This window comes from Chelonia mydas, chromosome 2 (genome assembly GCF_015237465.2).
Source record: "Chelonia mydas isolate rCheMyd1 chromosome 2, rCheMyd1.pri.v2, whole genome shotgun sequence".
In the NCBI taxonomy this organism is placed as follows: domain Eukaryota; kingdom Metazoa; phylum Chordata; order Testudines; family Cheloniidae; genus Chelonia; species Chelonia mydas.
This window is the reverse complement of record NC_057850.1, coordinates 243,903,967-243,923,903: the sequence shown is the minus strand read 5'-3', so window position 1 is coordinate 243,923,903 and position 19,937 is coordinate 243,903,967. Positions and strand designations below refer to the sequence as shown.

The 19,937-nt window shown below is 35.1% G+C and overlaps 1 protein-coding gene across 1 annotated transcript; it reads right to left on the bottom strand.

The window, feature by feature from the left end:
• Nucleotides 1-6,237: 6,237 nt before the first annotated feature.
• CNPY1 (canopy FGF signaling regulator 1) lies at nucleotides 6,238-14,743 on the bottom strand. Its single transcript, XM_043538859.1, is given in 5 exon segments — nucleotides 6,238-7,196; nucleotides 12,179-12,275; nucleotides 14,030-14,106; nucleotides 14,109-14,232; nucleotides 14,622-14,743. Coding segments are annotated over 4 exon segments (276 nt in total). The 5' UTR covers nucleotides 14,173-14,232; nucleotides 14,622-14,743; the 3' UTR covers nucleotides 6,238-7,158.
• Nucleotides 14,744-19,937: the final 5,194 nt, after the last annotated feature.

The window sequence follows — 19,937 nt, the reverse complement described above, 5'->3', positions numbered from 1 at the left end:
CTGGGGTAGGGGGTTGGGGTGTGGGAGGAGGTTTGGGGTGCTGGCTCTGGGAGGGAGTTTGGGTGTAGGAGGGGATTCTGACCTGGGACAGGGGGTTGGGGTGCAGGTAGGGAGTGCGGCATCTGGGAGGGAGTTAGAGTATGGGAGGGGGTTCTGACCTGGAGCAGGGAGTTGGGTTGTGGGAGGGGGGTCAGGGTGAGGGCTCCAGCCAGGCAGCGCTTACCTGAGGTCGCTCCTGGTCAGTGGCACAGTGGGGCTAAGGCAGGCTCCCTTCCTGCCCTGCCTCTACGCTGCTCCCAGAAGTGGCTGGCATGTCCAGCCCCTAGGCGGAGGCATGGCCAGGTGTCTCTGCATGGTGCGTACTGCCTGTGCCCACAGGCGCTGGCCCCATAGCTGCTGTTTCAAGCCAATGGGAACTGCAGAGCTGGCACTGGGGGCAGGGGCAGCACATGGAGCTTCCCTGATCATCCCAGTGCCTAGGGGCCGCAGGGACATGCTGGGAGCTGTGTGGCGCCAGGGCAGGGAGACAGCCTGCCTTAGCCCCGCTGCACTGCCGACCAGACTTTCAATGGCCTGGTCAGCGGCGCTGACTGGAGCTGCAGGGTCCCTTTTCGACCAGGCATTCTGGTCGAAAACCAGACACCTGGCAACCCTAGTTGTGTGGTTAAGGCTCAAGACTGAGGCCTGGTTTATAGCTAAACCTAGCTACATCGCTTAGGGGTGTGAATAAGATGTAGTTAAGCCCCAGCACAAACACCACTAGGTCGACGGACAAATTTTCCTGTTGATACGGCTACCACCTCAGGAGGGAGTGGATTAAATACAGCAATGGAAAAACCTCTTCCTTTGCTGCAGCTGTAGTGCAGACAAGTCCCGCAACTCAGAAGTCCTGGGTTCAATTCCTGGCTTTGCTTGTGACTTCAGGGAAGTCACTTAATCTCTCTGAGTTCTCTAGCTATGAAAATAATAATACTCCCACCTTTTCATTGTCTATTGAGATTGTAAGCTTTTCGGGCCTGGGATCATCTCTTACCCGAGCACAAGGAGGTCCTGATTTTGGTTAGAACCTATAGTCGCTACTGTAATACAATTAATAATGATGACAAGAGCATATATAATGCACATTAGACGTGATATTTTGTGAGAAACTTTACATAGTGCTTCTCCTTTATTTTAAATGGCTCTAGCCAGCTCATTTTTATGAGTCCCAAATTCACACTGAAAACTATTTGCCTCTATTTGACTCTATTAAATAGTAAGTTGCTGTAATTGGGTGTTGACTACTAAACAGTTGACACTGTTTTAGATTTATTTGGCCCTCACCACAGATCTGAGCAGTGGCATCTCTTTGCTGCTTCAGTGCTTATGTGACATCAAAACTGGCTGGAGTTCAATTCCAATAGAACAGAGGTTCTCATTAGCAGAAAATGCAATTGATCAGCTCCCTCTCTCACACAAAAAAAGAAGAAAAAAGCCAAATATATACACTAGTATTTAGCCTGGTACTGAGTCATTCTGAACTCCCATCGTTCCTTCATCTGGCATTTAATATGAGAATGAAGAATTTTTACCACTTGTGAAACATATTGAAATCTTTTCTTTCTTCCTTCATTAATGCCCGTGTCACCTCCAGGGTTGTTATAATTCTTTATTGGCTGTTCTTCCAGAATGTGGGCTAAGAAAACTTCAGCTGGTTTAGAATGCTGCTGCAAGATTAGCTAGCAATATAAAATGTCATGAACATGCTGGATATATATCCCATCTGCTCCTCTGCCACTAAGCCAGCTTCTCATAAAGTTTGAAACTGATATTAATATTTAACTTTTAACTCACAAGATCCTTCATGGTCTCAGCTCTGCTTAATTAGCTGACATTTAGCTCCCTGTATTCCACAGCACACACCTAAGATTCCTTAGGTACCCGTTTATTAACATTCCCCAAAGTAGATTGGAGCAGGCAGTTACCAGACTCTTTATCAATTGCTCCTGAAGGCTATGGAATTCATTGCTGAGTGCCATTAGACAAGACAATTCTGTAAATATGTTTAAAGGCACGAAGACATCCTTGTTTTCAAAAGCTTTTCAATCAGTTTAAATGAGCTTTGTGAATTGTTATTTTAAACAGAAAGCTTTCTTGAGATGCTCCTCAAGAAAGTCACTGTATTAACCTAAGTTGTATTATGCACAATTCTGCTGTTAATCAACATTTTTACAGCAATATGTGATCCTACAACCCTGCTCAGGCACTTAGGTCTGTGAAAGCCATTAAGTGTAGCAACTCCATCTTGCATTTATTTTCTAACCCCCTTGCTCTCTCCTTACTGAAAGCCCCCCTGCATCTTTTGTATGATCTCACAATGTCCTGGATTAGACACTTTAGGGTGTATATTATTTTTTAAATTGACACTTTGCTCACAATAGAAGAACATACCAAGATAATTTGATCATTTTTCCTCTCATGCCCGTTTCTAACCTCTTGGGAAAAGATTGTTCCCTATTCCACCCCCTCTTCCCCCAGGTGAAAGCTACAGTTCTGAACAGTGCCCACCTTACCTGGCTCAGTGATGTAATTCAAGTAGTCTTACTTGATGTATATCTGGATTTACCTTCAACAGCAGCATATAAATGTAGGAGCAGTTATTAGAGACTAACATAGCTTAAGCTATCTAGCAACTGAATAATCTTAATACTAATTATCTACTTAGCTACCATAACAAAATATGCTGCATATGAATGTGTATAATATAATTGCAGAGCATTTCATACAGCTCACTATGTAAGAGCCATTAATGGTATTTAATTAAATTTAGATTTGGGTGCCCTAATTTGTGATAAACTTAATGTGCATTAGGAATACGATACAAGTTAATATTTGGCTCAGAATATTTTGACATAATTACACTTTATGTCAATAAAATACCAAAATACTGCAGACTAATAAGCATTTTCTAAAACTGTATTTTGATGAAGCTATCATATGTATAAACAAATGTCAGACCACAGAGAAAAATATGAATAGAAAATATGACTAGTTATTGAACAACCTTGTTTTTAGGGCTTATCTTAGTAAATAACATATTGATCTTTCCCATTTGGGACCTTGGTTCAATTCCACTTGCCATTCCTAAGTGAAATGAATGTAGTGGTTTCAGCTCATTCCTAGCAAAGAGTAATCCACGTTAAAACTAAAATCTGTCACAGCAAATTTGTTCTTTGCCTGGTAGACTTGGCATGGAGAATGAAATAAACCATTAAAAAGTAAATGTATAATTTTAATGGTGTCACCATCACTTGAACAAAAACTTGGGGCCCAGAACCCCAGTTGGGTCAAATGGACATAGCTCCTTTTGAAGCCAGTACAACTACCCTCAATTAATTACACTAGCTGAGAAACTGACCCTGGATTCTTCCAAACAATCTTTATGTTTTTGTTGAACTAATAGGACAGATTCTTCATGCAGTTATACTTGTATAACCCTATGACTTCATGACTGTAGGATGGTATAAATAAGGATGGGATAGGGTTTAAAAAAGAAATGTATCCTGATTCCATTTCCCCTGAGTTTTGAGTGAATATTCATGTATTGGAAAAGTAAGAACCTATCAGAGCTGTAAACCAAACTTTCTATTTATAACAGTGGATTACTTTTTATTAGCTAACTATTAACTAAGCAGCAATATTTCACTTGGCAATCAGATATCATGGTGAGCAGTGTGATATAAATACCTCGATAGATGGGATCCCAAGTACACCCAGGATGTCTTTTACATAATCTGTTAATTTATAAAAGGTAAAATGCATGCAGTGTTTTATTAGGCACAACATTTCTCACTGAACAATAATTAAGATGCTTTAGAGAGAGCCTCAAGGATGAAATACATTTCTCAGTATATAGTAATTGCAGTAGCAAAACAGTACTAACGAGAGGTGAAAATTCACACAAAAGTCTTTTTCAAGATGGTCACAGCAGATATTAGGTGGAATCCACTACTGTGTTACTCCATTTTTACAGTAGAGCAACTGGACTGATTTCAGTGGAGTTATGCTGGCGTAAAACTGGAGCAATGTGGTGGTGACTCTGGCCTACATTTTATAACCAAGAGTATCGATATGAAAGTCTCCCAATACTGTTTTCACTGTGAAATATAAAAACAGAGTGAAAATGTGCAGAAAGAGTCTTGAAAAGATAACAACGGATACTGAAGGGCCATATACTGGTACTACCTTCTAGATGCAGCAGAAATCACACTGACCTCAGTGGCTGTATGCAAGGATTGAAGACGGCATATGGCCGTTGATGAATAGTAAAACACCCCAGACGGACAGTCAGAGTTTCATTCATATCCTGTAAGTACACAGCACTATCACAAAAGATTCTCAGCGCTTAGCCAAGAAAGTATAACGTAACATCAACATTTTAAAGGGAGCATGAAAAAAAAAGTCTGAAAATATTTATTACATGCAACGCCTACGATTAATGTAACTGAGAAAGATTTGAGGAAAATATTTCCTCTACTCCTCTACTCCATCCCCCAACTTGTTTACTTTATTCAAAAAAAAATTGGGCTGTCAAATACCCAATCAGTTGGTTTGTTTCTCCAGTATAATTAGTTTCCTTTGTTTTTTGTATGGGTCTTTCACACAGTAATGGAGAGAGAAATAAATTCTTATTTATTTATTTAAGAGGGAGGAAACTGTGATTGTCAAATCCCCCAAACTGGCAGGGCAGCTAAGAGGTACTATCTGAAACCACTTCTGACTTCTTTTTCTAAATAGATGAGATTCCACATGGACTGCGTGTCTCTTTATTATAACATTTTAATACATTTCTTTTTAAAAATACACTCAGAACCAAATTCTGCCCTTACCATCCCCACAAAAAAATCAATAGGATTGCATGAAGTGTAAACAAGGGAGGAATTCGACCCTTTCAATTTAATTTTATACTCAAATATGGATAGGCGGCCTTTTCCTACTTCATCCGATGAAGTGAGCTGTAGCTCACGAAAGCTTATGCTCAAATAAATTGGTTAGTCTCTAAGGTGCCACAAGTACTCCTTTTCTTTTTGTGGATATAGACTAACACGGCTGCTACTCTGAAACTTTTCCTACTCTATGAGTCTAAATTAAACCAACTGTTTATGGTTCGTATTCAGAGCGTTTGCTAAGTAAATCAGTTTTATATCAATACTGAAGTCCTCAACTTGGTAAAAGTTGACCAAGTTTACCCTTTTGTTGAATAATGTAATAGAAATGTAGTTTAAAAGTTTAATGTAACTTTTTTGCTCTTAATGTAATGTTAATATATACATGCAAGCTTATAGTTCAACTATATTATTGAAAAATGAGAAATATTCTTTAACTATGGCAAATGTTTCCCTTTTACATAGTACTATTGCTTTGTTGCATTCAAACTGTAACTCTTGCTAATTTGTTCTATAACACTGAACTGCCAATAGGAGAGGGCAGAAAATATTCCACATTTAAAAAAAAAGTAGAACACTTTTAGAGAACATTAAATCATACAACATATCCTTGCGCGATAACTGTATGGGGCCAGATCCTCAGCTGGTGTAAATCAGCATAGCTCTATTGGCTGCAGTGGTGCTATGCCAGTTTACACCGTTTGAGGATTTGTGCCTGGCTTTATAAATACTCCATCTTGTAAATTTAAATGTTTGTAAATATGCCAAAAAGAAACTTTCACAGATACTAATACTTTCTTTTAGTCGGTATGCATGATTTGTTTGCATAATATTGTATGCCAGTTTATATATCTTAGATGGTAGTCAAATTGCAACTACAGTGACATAAATTTTTAAGAACTCTTTTTAGGTTAAACCAATCTGTTTTTCCTCTGAACATTCTACTGAACCTTCGTAATGGTTTGGATGAGCTATCCTGGCAAACTCAAAAATACAACTAAGTTGTTCAGCCTTTCAAAATAATATTTTCAACAGATATTTGAGACCTAACCAAATATTCTCATACAGCATCCTATGGGGAATATTCCACACACTAAACGCCAATTTACAACCATCGGTGTTCTGCGTGTGGAATGACTGCAGAATGTGCTCATGTATTTTTAATAATCAAAGACAAATAACTTTAAGCAGAATTTTTCAGAAAGTGAACAAAGATTTTGATAGCTAGATTATTAATATATCCCATAGCTACTGTACTAGCTAATGTTATAAAATATTGAGAAATATAAAGAAATACTTTGTGTTAGTTAATAAATACCTTGCACTAAAAACAAATGACTAGATGCATTTTACCTGTGTGGGGTATATTAAGGGTACTTTAATGTTTCTCCTTTTGAAAAGCTTGTTTAAAATCTGAATGCCATTACAGTAATTATTAGTATTAAATAAGATCACTTTTTAATATCTTTTGATTGCAGCCTTTCTGAACACTTACAGCATGCATCAGTAGCGCTTTGCCACCAGATTAAATATCTCAGTGTTTGTTCAACTTTTCATTGTACATAAAGTTTTGAAACTTAGGGTTGGAAATTTTAAGGGAACAGCTTGTTTTCAAGAAATCATGTGTGTTTCATTAACTTATATAATTTATAAGGGAAAGGATAAATATTTGGAAAGAGTCTCACTTTCATCCATAGAGAGAATATAAAGCTAACAGGTACTCAAAACTATTTTGTAGTAAAATTTGTTCATGTATATTTGGAAGTACATTGGAATCAACCATTTGTTAAAACAAAGGACAAATGCACAAGAACAGTAATAGGTTTCTTAAATTGTATTAAGTATTTGTTTCAGTTAAACAAGAGCCATAATTTTTCACACTCAAATAGTACATTTTTTTTATAATTAGACATTGGTTTTGTCAAAATTAACACACCTGGCATGAATATCTTGAGAAGTCAATTGTTTTACTTATAGAATCGGTCAATAGTTAATTACATGTTAAACCTAAGATCTTGCCAAAACCATGCAAACTTCAGTTTAAATATTTTAATATGAAAACATAAAAAAAAATAAACAAACAAGAACTGATGCACATCTAAAAATATAAATGTAAAAAACAAAAGACATTACAGGGGCAAAAAGGGCAGAGAATCACTATTTGATTACACAGGAAGATTTTTTTGTGGTTGTCATCTTACTTCACTCTGTAAAATTCATAGTTTAGTCGATGCTATAGCTCAGTGTGAGTAGCAGATTCTTTACAAAGACCTGAGGGGGAAAAAAGTTACATAACATTACTAATGTTTTAAACAGTTACATTTTGTTAAAAGCACATAACTTTTGAATAAATAATAATAAACCAGTGACAAGTGGGTGTCTGAAGCATAATACTGAGGCTTTGATACCAAGCCTGTATTTTTCCTGGATACTGATGATCCACCCCTCTTTAACACAAAGCAACCAGGCCTTTTTAAAAGTACTGTAAAACTACCAGTCATTGCCCCCTGGTTTTCAGATAAGTTATTTTAGGGGCCAACACTTCTGTTACATGGTATGAATCAGATCTATCCAAACGCATGTGGTGTGGCATCTTTGCAAAATGTGTTAAATGCTATGAAATAATCTGTGTGTTCATTTTAATTCAACCGTTATCCCATTATGAGCCATGCAATACAGATTCCTTAATTATCACATCACAAAAACATAGAGGCATATTTTACTGAAATACATATTTAAACACTTCAAACTCAGGAAACGCCCAAGGTTTCCACAGTGACCTTAATGTAAGCACATTGCACACACGGGTTTCAATCCGTTCTTCAGACATTTCCACGCACGCGCTGAAGTTGACTGGAGTTATGTGTGGATCTCTGAGGGTAGAACTGGGCATATTATGTCCTAAAGTTATATTTAGCAACATTAGTAGTGGTAGAAAATACTCACTATTATGCAATGTGAAGAGTTCGGGTTAATATGAAATTTAATTTGTGTATTGCCTGACTTCTGAGTGTTTAATTGTAACCTTAAGGTCTACATTAAAATATGATTTGGGGTTTATTATTGAATTAATTTTTTTTAAAAAGTAAAAGGAGATTATGGCCCCAGTTCTGTAATGAGACTTGCCAGCATGTACCCTGCTATCCCTGTAAAGTCTTACTGAAGTCTGTGCTAATAGATTCCATTGCAGGAAAGGAGCCTAAAACACAAGTCTTTGTATTGACTGTGAATTTCCATAGCTGCATGGTCAAAACAAAACAAAACAAAAAAATCAGTGAAACTACGGAATTCCACAGTGAAATATCAACAAAATACCACACCTATATAACAAATGAATGTGCTTTATTTCATAACCCAGTAAATGGTATCATAATACTTAACCTAGTGGAAATTTAACATGCCACACATACACAAAACAGGTATTTTCTTTGCTTATAACTGTTATATTTTTTAGCTTTGGCAAACTGTCCTGGAGATTAGTTCTCAGTGAGAACTAGCAACCTAGAAAGTATCAACTTGCAAAACACAACTGTTTGAGTAATACAATTGCAGAAAAAGTCTTTTTACAGTAGAAAAGGGTTCCCTCCCCCATCCTTGCATAACTCAAAAATGGGTGAATAGAATCTGCTCAAAATTTCATAATTAGTAAATGAATAATTAAAAATCACCTTTGGGATGAGACCAAGAATGGAAAACTTCAGCCAAAAAGAATAATTTTGCAGAGTTATGAGCACGTAAAAAAAGGATTGTAATAGAAGTCTCACTGTTACGTTAATTATAGCTTTCACTGCAGGTGCTTGTATTGTTTTCCACTGATAAAACAACTGACACTAAACTATACATTAATATAATCCACTGTTGGCTGGTTTCCTACTTCTCATTGGTCTAAATGCACTTTATCTTAATTCAATACAAAATTTGAATTAGAAACAACTGGTATGTCAGTGTTCCACAATTATCATGGGGTGGAGGGATGAAAACTTTTGGACAACACTTTTTAATTCAGGATACATCAGTCTGATTTTATTTATCAAATACTTTATCATTTTATTGGTCAAACTGGAAATTTGACCTTCCTGTTTGTAGCTTGAAAAAAAAAGGTAATATGTTTGAGAACTAACTCCTAGACTCCCGGGCATGTGAAAAATTGCAGAACATCTAAAGGCATGTCTCAGCACTTTTGGTTGCTTGTCTATGGAATGGGTAGTAGAGAGATTTTTTGTGTGATCAAAGAATACATGTGACAGAAAACTGATCTATGGTTACAAATATCAAACAGTTTGATCTTTCTAAAACACTTCACTGAAGTTTTTCCATTCTTTAATCAAACAAGAAACACCAGTGTATTATGAGCATGTATATAACATCTAGAATAGAGATGCGACTAAAAAAAGAAGTACTAAACATGTCTTGTGGGTAGTTTCTTCTCAGTGTGCACATGACTCCCATTAGCATCATGTTTATGCAAGGAGAGGATATTGTGCCCTTTAATATTTTACCTTAGCATGGATTAGAAGGGATATATTTGATTATACTGATAATAGGACGTTTGTTATAGGTTGCCAGCATAAGTCACATTCACGTCCTTTGCTTTCAACAAATTAACATTATGGAGATTAAACCGACTATTTTGATTTTCCTTTAAGATGAAATGCATAGCAGCAAAATCAATTATTTGCCCATAGCAAAACTTTATATAAAGTTGTGTCCACTTTGGTCACTCTGGTATGATAATTTTTGCACCCACAAACTTTAAAATGGTATCTTGAATGCACACATACAACTACGGATGCAAAGCGCCAAAAGTTGATAGTAAGAACATGTCTATAATATTGCTTTAATTTAACATATTAATGAAGTATACCATTGTAATATAGACAAAATATTACAAAAGTCACTTTTAGTTCTTATCAGCTGTACTCCTTGGCAAGTTACATATAAGTGTTTTATACTTGGCACACATCTTCACACAATGCTTTTCAGAGAATTGCAATTTCCATTTTCTCGGGAGTTTGATGCCAAATTCCATGGAAAATTCAGACAGACATTTTCCCACCACTCAGGTATCATACTTTTCCTCAACCAGCTGTAGCCGCAAGATTATTTGTGGCATCTTGCCTTCACTGAACTTCACTGGTGTTTAATAAATGTCTTTTTATCCCTTTTCATGGCTTATTATATTAATTAATTTTAAAAATTGTGCATAGTGGCCTTTTTTAAAAAAGTCTTCTTATGAGTAATCTATTATCTTTTCCCTTTAACATAATGACTTTTTTTCCTTGTAAAATCAGATCATACAAAGAATGGCAGATTAATTTGTTTCCCTCTGCATTTCTTCACAGTGTTAGAGAGGTTTTCTTTTTAGTGTGACTATGGTTTTTGCAGCTTCTTGAATTTGCAGTGGCAACTATTTGCATTGTTTTGTTTATTAAATGGCACCTTATTTGTCTGTGCTAATTGCTGGTAAGAGGAAAGAGTACTAAACTTTTTCCCCTTCTGCAAAGAATTTTTGATTTTGCCTCAGTCACGCAAGTTCCAAGCCCTGCTCTCCCTACTCATGTAAACAGTCACCTACTTCAATGGGGATGCTCCTGTGAGTAACACTAACATGTAACAATGAGAATCTTCTCTACTGTAAATTAGGGAATTGTTTTATCAAAGTTATAATGTTGAATGAATTTGAGCAGAAAATATGGTCATACAGCTGAGTTGAAGCCCAACAAAATGATTATAAAAAAAAATGAGGACATCTTGTTAATGAAGAAAGAGATTTCAATAGCTTGCTCTTTAGCATAAATAATTTCTGTGTAACTTGGCCTATTATCTAAGGTGTACAAAACAGCAAGTTATTTTACACCAGGTTTACAGGCAATTGTGACAACAGCCAGGAAGGTGAAGAAAGCTACCCAACTTATTCGTTTACGAAAAGCATATTCATGATTGCTTTTTTGCACTGTGCTTTCTATGTCTTTATTTTTACCTTTGAATTGCCTTTTTCTTTAACAAGCAGAACAGCAAAAACCGTACTGTACGTTTTGAAGGAGCTGTGGTGTTTTGAGAATGATTTGTGCTAATCTCTTCATCTACTGATTATTAAGCCCAAATATAGCTCTATAATCACAGCATACATTATTTTTTTTAAAAATTGAAACATTTTTGGAAAGTTCCATTTTTTAAATGATTTATCTGCATAGCTGATAAAAAGAACTTTAAACTTTATAATAATGGATTTTTCCAGTCCTCTAGATCGAACTTTTTCAGCATATGTTAAAATACACACTAACATGAACAAATTCTATATACTTATTTCCTTTAACTTCTATCAAATCAACTTTAGCACTTTTACTGTATGTGCTACATATTGAAGACTTTGAACCTTAAAACACATACTAATATTACAGACATTGATTCTGAGATCAATATTTCAATGCATATTCTATCACTTTTCACTATAAAAAGCACATCCCAAAAGGATGGTCCCGCCACATTTATAATTTTATGATATTAAGTGCAGTCAGTGATGTGCTTCTTGGTTTTAAAAATGATTGCATAAAATAAAATCCCATTGAAAACATGACTAACAAATAGCATAATGTATGAATTTTCGTAATAAATAAACTAAATGTCATTTATCAAGGCATTTTTTCCTAGTTTCAAAGTTCTAAGAGGCATTACATTTTTGAGAGGAATATATTTGACATAGGAATACCAATGTATTTAAATGCATTTTTTCTAACAAACATCTATAGCATGCCAGCAGTTTTAAAGTTTTAAACAGAACTCCTCACTGATCTCAATGAAGAGTTCTGTTCACAAATTGATAGCTGTATGTTAATTCTCGCTTGTAACATGAACTATGAGCAATAAACAACTAAACTTTAAAAAAAAGCCTCCCCCCACACCTCTGTTTTATTGCAAGAGGTTATTTTCATTCCTTGCTTTGGGGTGGCAAAACAAATACACAGAGTAAAAATGTGCTGGCCGTGTAACACTAGGAGAAAAACACACTTCATTAGATGTGGAGTGCTGAAATTATGCTACGTTAAAATGTGCAAAAGAATTAAAAACAGATGTTAAAATCTTTCTTTTAAAAGAACCATTTTTAAGCTAGCTATGTAGTACTGTTGTTTATGCAGCTAACACTTCCCCTCCAAAGTGGTTTGTTGCACCCAGAGCAGTACACTAGGTTTCGGGGTGGGGGGAGGGAGAAAAAAATGCTGTAGAGAGAGCACATGTTACATCAGACACAGTACCTGATTTTTCACTGCACAGCTTGTCAGCTAGATAGTCTGCCTCCTGGGCGATAAGTGAGAACATTTCATCTTCATATTCTTCTATAATACTTTCACACTGTAAGAATAAAACAGGACCATATATATTATATATACATGCACATACACACACAGACAGTACCACTCCAGCAAAGAAATAAATAAGATTGCTAAACCAGAACTGTAAAGAAATACAATGGAAAGGGGAACCTTATTTTGGTTTGCACTTCCTGTTTGTACAAACAAATGATTGACGGTTAATTTTCAGAAAAATTACAGGGCAAAATATTCCTTAAGATTTAACTATATGCTCTGTCTGGTTGTCTTTTTAAAAATACACTAACTAGGAGAAGAAATCACTTACAGGTCACATTTTACTTGCTTTTGAAAGAACCCCTTTCAATGTCAGTCTCTATACTCAAAGAACAGTCACTCAAAAGTTAAATTAAATAATAATCCATTTCATGTTATTACACTAGTATTCACAACATGCAGATAAATAAAGCTCTTTGATCAAACTAATGCATCTTTGATTTCACTATAGATAACAAAATTGACAGTAATCTACCAAGTGGTCTCTTTTCAATGTTGTAAACATTTTAAAGACTATCAGTAATTTGACTTCACTTATAGAAGATGGATTTCTGATGTTTTGAACTACTGCTGAGGCAGAGTCTTGGTGGAGTGTGTCTAAAGAGACGTTTTGTTCTGAAGAGCTGTATTATCTACAGTTATCTTTTGGCAATCCTGAGCACATATTACGAAGGACATAAAGTACTTTCCCAAAAGCCCAGACTATGGTTTAATCATTAAACAAGGGTAGAAGCCCCATGAAATGGATTGCAATTAAAAAAAAATACACTAAGGAAAACTCTGATTTAAATAAAGAAGTCATAACTCCACTACCAAAAAAAAAAAAAAAAATCTCTTGTATTTCTCAAAAAATTAGCTCTAGAATGTGCCATTGCAAGAATACAATTTTTAAGCTGTTTTAAGTCAACATTTCACAGCACTCAACATCTTTGAAACTCAGCCATTACCTTTACTTCTCAGTGAAAATGCAAGTCACTAAATGTGCACGCTGGCTTAATTTCATGGATTTAATAGTCTCACAACATTGCTTTTGTGGTAAATTGAGTACATGTGGAATCATATCCAGCATATCACTGCCCTATACACTCTTTTCTATATTGTGTGTTTCCTGACACTAGAAAGATACTTAATGAATAAACAAAACAAAATGATATGATGAAACTGGCACCTAAACATTTGTTTAGCTCAGCCTAAGCTAGCATTCTTGAATTAGCTCACAGAAATTTGTCTCCATTCAACAAGGCCTAAAGAAAAGATGACAGACCTCCTCCTTCTTTAATCCAACTATAAATATTAAAATTACAGTAGTATTCATTTGGATTTTTACCCAACACCATAACTCCCTATTTCCTGCACAGAAATTAACAAAGATCCTTCCTTGGTAACACTGATTTGTATTTAATCACTTACAAAAATTCCCCAAGTAAAACATAATTTGAATTGTTCCAGTTTGGGAAATTTGTAACATGTAAACTGAGAACACACAGTATAATCCATGGGTAATTCTTGCAACTAAAATGCCATCTGTTTCTAAATAACATTATAAACCACATTATTATTTTAAAACACTTAACGCGATACTGTGACAAGCAAAAACAGAGCATATTAGAATATGTTATTATTAAAACAATGTACTATAGGCACAAATTTAGTACTTGAAGCTATATTTATCATACAGTAAAGAGTATACACTAGTAATACTTTAACATACAATGTTACCAATTTGTTATGTTAGCTTACCGCAAATTTCAGAGGTTTGTAAGCATCAGAATAAAAATAGAATTTTTGAAAATTTGCATAGATTTTCTCATCTTTCCTGGAGCAAATCTCTTGAATGTCCTTTTTTGGGTTTGAGGATCCCCTTGCAGTTGGTAAGCATTCATTCTATCACATATATTTTCCAATACTTCCGTTAAGTAGGTCTCTGACTTTGCTAAAGGAACCTATTGGGGGAGGAAAATGGAATTTTCTTTTCTTATTATACATATTACCAAAAATAACTTTAAGAGATTGTACCTCTATAGATAGATGGGTCATAGACAGAGAAAAAAAATCAGTGCATATCTCTTAATCTGCATAACTGTTGACCCATATTATATTACATACATAATTAAAAATGTCAGCTAAAGCTAAGGTGACACTGAAAAATAAAACATTTGCTCTTGAATAAAACATCCCTTTTACACTGAACCAATTCTAGAATGCAGTTATCAGATTTTAATTTGTAAACATATTGTCATTCAAAAAGACATATACCATGCAGCAAATAAACAGAGACCATAGACTACAGTTGATATTTTATCGACATAACCATGAAAGATTTCTTAAGTACTTTGTTTCTTTAGTTGAAGTAGAGTTCTAGAAAGTCTTTTGCTTTCACTTGGTCTGCCTTAGTTGCTGTTCGTCAACTCAGATGCAGCTGTTTAATACCTCCCAGGGGTTTTGTGAAGAAAATAATAGCTTACAAAATTTAACTTCTCCCAGGTTCTACTATTTCAGCTTTATTTTCGAACAGCTGGTCCATGTCTTTGTCCATTCCCTTTCCTTCAGAATTAAGCAAGAATTCAGCAGAAACATTTAGACACTACCTACATACTTAGTGAGAGTCTCAACAGCTAGTGCTCCCAGGGTCAAAGAGCACTCCTCGCCCTTGGTAACGGGGACAAAAAACTTCTCTCCCGTCTAGACAGGTCAAGGTGCAAGATGCTCCTATCTCTGTTGCTTCTTCCGGAAGGGGGCGTGAACTGAAGCCAAGTGCACAGTAAACAACAGTGCTGCATCCTTGGACCTTTAGAAGATTTTTCTCTCCACCCTCTGCTGATCAAAGTAGGAAGTTTTCATGACAACCATAGTCAAAGGGGCTGAATCACAAATGAACTCGATTTCTGCAATGTTGATATATCCAGTCTCTATTGTCTCTTTTCAGACACAGTATGAACCCTTCCGGTCTCAATGATTACATTACAGAAGCACTTTCACATGTGTGCTTCATTTACACAAAGGGTTTCCTTGCTTCACCACCATCTGGCCACAGATCAGATAAATAGAGGCAGGAGAATTAAAATTAAAGCCTAAAGGTTTTTCTTCTTCTTAAACTAGGTCCTATTATGAAATCCTCCCTCCCCCAACCTCATTCTGGATGTGGAATCTACTTTTTATGAAACCTGGAAAAAGCAAAAAGGGCATGAGGCAAACACTGTATATATTTTTTAAAAAGTCAGTTTTTAGTTTAAAATAATCTACATTTATAGAGATGTGCATTCTAGTTTACAGTAAGATTGGGTTGAGTTGCATTTGGCCATGAAAACTATTTTATTAATTTCAATATTAACATTTAAAAAGCAAACGTGTATCATAAAGCAAGGAAAGCGAATGGCAGCACAACCTGGTTCCAGAAAGACTATTTGAATTATATATTCCAATCTCAAGTGGTTTTTTCCCACCCATTAGAAGTTGAGGATAACAAGACAACATGGCACATGGATATGTCTGACTGCCTCTTCCAAATAGTTAATATGCAAAAAAAGAAAAACTACAGCGTCTGAATTTGCAAATAAAATAGAACTTTTACAAATCCTCTTGCCAAAGACAAAGATTTGACATAATAGACCAAATTCTCTCCCAGTGTAACTTCCACTAAGGTCAATGAGGTTATACCAAAGATGTGTCTGACCCAATGTGCTTTCAGTAGCAATAAACTATACTATACCGCACATACACACACCTCTAAACCTACTTGCATGACAATAAATCAAACCAGCTCACTAGCAGGGGAGATTTTTAATGGAAATACTAACTATATTTATTTGCAGATAAAAAGAGATCTACCATGTTTTCCTAATACAAGCAAGACTGTATTTTAAGTTCTGAAAAAGAGATCTATTTATAGGCCAACTGTTATTCAAGAATTCACTCACATACTATGCTCTTCCCCATCCCCTTACCCGTCAGTAACTCCCGATCCAATCACAAAAGTTAACAGTGGTTGAGCAAGAGTATACATCATGAGTGGCAAGTACTGTATATGAGCATAGAGAATGAGACTATTACTATATGCTGAAAACAAACCACCTTTGCATTAGGAAATGCTTTTGAAACATACTGAACGAAAATCAAACTTCACAATGCATGTAACAGCAGCTACAGATAAAATTCCCTAGATACTTTGCTTACAGGGGTTAACACTTATGGAAGGAATTTTGCAACCTGTTTATTCTTATATTTATACATCATTTTTTGCTCTCATTTCCCCCACCTATTATATTTCCCATAATGTTCTCAGAAGCCAACATATGAACTGCATTTTCTTAACTTCTCTTTGTATTTCAGTATGTTGTCTTATTATATTTAGGAAAATCATATTAGGAGTAGCATATTCGTGAAGTAGATTAATAAAATCATAATTACAAGAACTCTGCTTTAAAACAGTTACTGTTGATTTTTTCTTGTCAAGTTAATAAAAAATTATACTTAACATGTGACCTCTGGATAACTTTATTTTTTCACATAACTATTAGTTTGTCTGGAATCAGACTCTCAGTCCCTGTAAACTATATTGAATGGGGTGTGCATATATATGGTAAACCCTTGCACAGGCTATATGTATGTATCTGTTCATTTCTGGTGTCTACTTATTAGCTTTTGGACGGTAAGCTTTTATTAAAAGCAAATACAACTTGAATTTAAAAGAATATAAACGATTTTGCTGAAATATACTCAGAGTTATACCTGACACAAGTTGAGTGCTCTTTTAAAAAGTGTTTTAATAATAAGAGCAATAAGTATTTGGACAAGTGGCAGAAAACTAAAGCCTTTCTTCCTATACTGTGAAGATTTTGAATAGTGCTTGTCAATAAAGCAACTCCTATTGTAATTGTACCGGAGACATGGGCCTCCTCCCCGAAAAAGCTGTCTCAGAGATACTAACCTCATTAAAATATGAATGAAAAGACAGCCATCATTGTAATGGGACAAAGCCATTTTACCCTGCACCAAACTTTATCTGCTATTTTTTGTAAAAATATAAATATGATACCCAGCAAATTAGTCATTACATTTGATGTGCATATTGATGATAGAATGCATGAATTATTTTAATTTTTCAAATAAATCACAGCCTTTGATCATTCTAAATGTTTGATTTTTTTGTTAATCATTTCATAATCTGTTGATTCTCCATATTATTTAAAGAATAAAAGATACCCTTTAATTTTTTTTAAAAGTTCACTGAAATTTTTGCTGTTTATTTTTGTTTCCCAGAATATTTCAGCCAATTTCAAAAGACAGCTAGAGAATTAATTACAGACTACTATGGCAATACCTTAATATCAGTCAGTTACAGGATATTCATATGCCAGTTCATTACTATGTCTCTGTTAATCTCATCGTAAATTTCTTGCCTGATAGATACCACAACCAGCCACAAAAAGAATACAATTGCATTATGTTGTGCGTTAAGAGATATGAAAATGTAACTGCAGTATATATGCATTTTCCAAAACAATCAAGTGTTATTTTCAATAAAACTGTACATACTTGGTTATATTTTAAAAAAAATAGAGAGAGAGCCAGAACTGATCATGTGCAAAGTTTTATATTTTATTGGAAATTGTTTCAAATAATTTTTAAACACGTATTTTAAAATGTTTCATGTAGTTTAATCACTATCTTTTCATCCACAAAGTGTTCAAATCATTTTTGATATTAGTTAAAAGTCAATATTTAGAAGTGAAAATTCAAACCTCCTTTGCTCTAGGCTAAAACAGGAGAAACATGAATGTTGAGCTACTCTAAAGGCTGATGGGATATATAATTAGCTATTATGTTAATTGAATCCACTGTGAGTTTGTTGTATGAGATTTCTTCATATAATATGCAAATAGCTTCTAAGGTTTACTTTTATTAGACAATATAATTAGAAATCATCTAAAGGAGTGAATTCTAATGAGGCGTAATAAAGGTTTGTAAAAATATCTGTTTGCTACATGAGCAGACCATCTGGGCTTAATCAATAAAAGAAACTGTATTGTGTAACAGAACATTTAAAAGAAAGTTTAAAAATTTACCTTTCCAGTATCCATTCATAACAAATTCTACTTTAAAAGCAGGAGAGTTCATGTTATTAAGGGAAGAGGTGAAATTCTTGTAATATGGGAGGAAGTCACTCTGTTAATCAGAAAATTGAAATATTGTTTACTTAAAAATAAAAAGCAGCTCTCAGCTGTAATGTCAATTGTGTTTGTATAGATACACTATAAGTGAAGTGTTCCATGAGCAAAGTTAGCCATTATTATTTCTATTAAAGACGTGATCCAAGCAGATGTACATACATTAGCTTTTGTAGTGTAACTAATCAGCGTAACTTCACTTTCAGTAAGATTCTCCAGCATTTTAATATCTGGAATTAAGAACTCTCTTACAAAGGAAGAAATTCACACTATGGTATTCCACAGCAAGTCACAAACTCAACAGTTGCATTTCTTTTCATTTAAGGCCAGCACCAAATATTAAACTGGTTTAGTTAATGCCAGAATTCAAAACATGTGTAATCTCTGGCCTAATGCAGGCTAGTCAAACTTTAACTAGTGCCAGAAAAATTTATTGTGCAACTCTTAACCAGAACTGAACGTCATAATCATAATAATATACTTCACTCTCCTATGGTATCCAAAGAGTAGTATGGTTTTGGCTTCTTTTTAAACATTTAAAAATGGTCCTTATCAACCCACTAAGAAAAAGCAGACGCATAATGGCAGCTGAAGCTCCACCCATACAAAAAGAAATATTATCCCAACAAGTACACTGCCACTTCAATTCATGGATAGACGTGAAAGAGGACTTCAAAATATGATTAAACTACTCATTCATCATCTGGACTCTGTTTCTTCCGGAATAGGCTTAGTTTTACTGGTCTGTGTCAGAAAGCCTATGTTCCTAAAGGGTAAAAGGTCTGAAATACCAAAAAAAAAAAAAAGGTAACTTTTTTTTAAAAGGCAACATTGTGCAGATGGTATGATAAACCTATCAGACCCACTTATATAGCTGATATAAACATAAGCCTATAATTGCGGTTAATTAACACTTCTTTAATCTAGTCACTTAAAAATCTGCAGGGGCAAGTGTTTGTTATTCTGAATTATATGAAGCCCTCATCACTATAGAAAAAGGATCACCTCATACACACCTGTTCTTCAGCTGAAATATAGTTTGCTCGGATATCCATTTTCCTAAGTGTTGCTCTAAACTATTAACCGGTTGCTTACCATCTCTAATGGGCATCCAAACATTGCCCAGTGTGCCTGAAGTAACAACTGGGCAATCCAAGCAAACCATCCTATCAAAACACAAACTTTATTTACACGCCCACTTTCATTTTCTCCTTAAAATTTAACACCTTCTTCAAAAGCATGTTGAGCTGCCCTAGCGCAGCATTCAGAAATCAGGTACATGCCCCTGAGCATTAGTGTTCCTCAAGTGTCAGAGGAGGATGTTCCCTATTCAATATTTCTACTAGTCGCTGACAAGCCCCTTACAGCACAGAGGGAATCTATCCCACTCAAATAGGCCTAGGAAGCAGGTGAAGAGGAGTCCATGTGCCATTCATTCTCCTCTCTCACCTCTCCTGAGACAAAAAAAAACCCCTCTGATG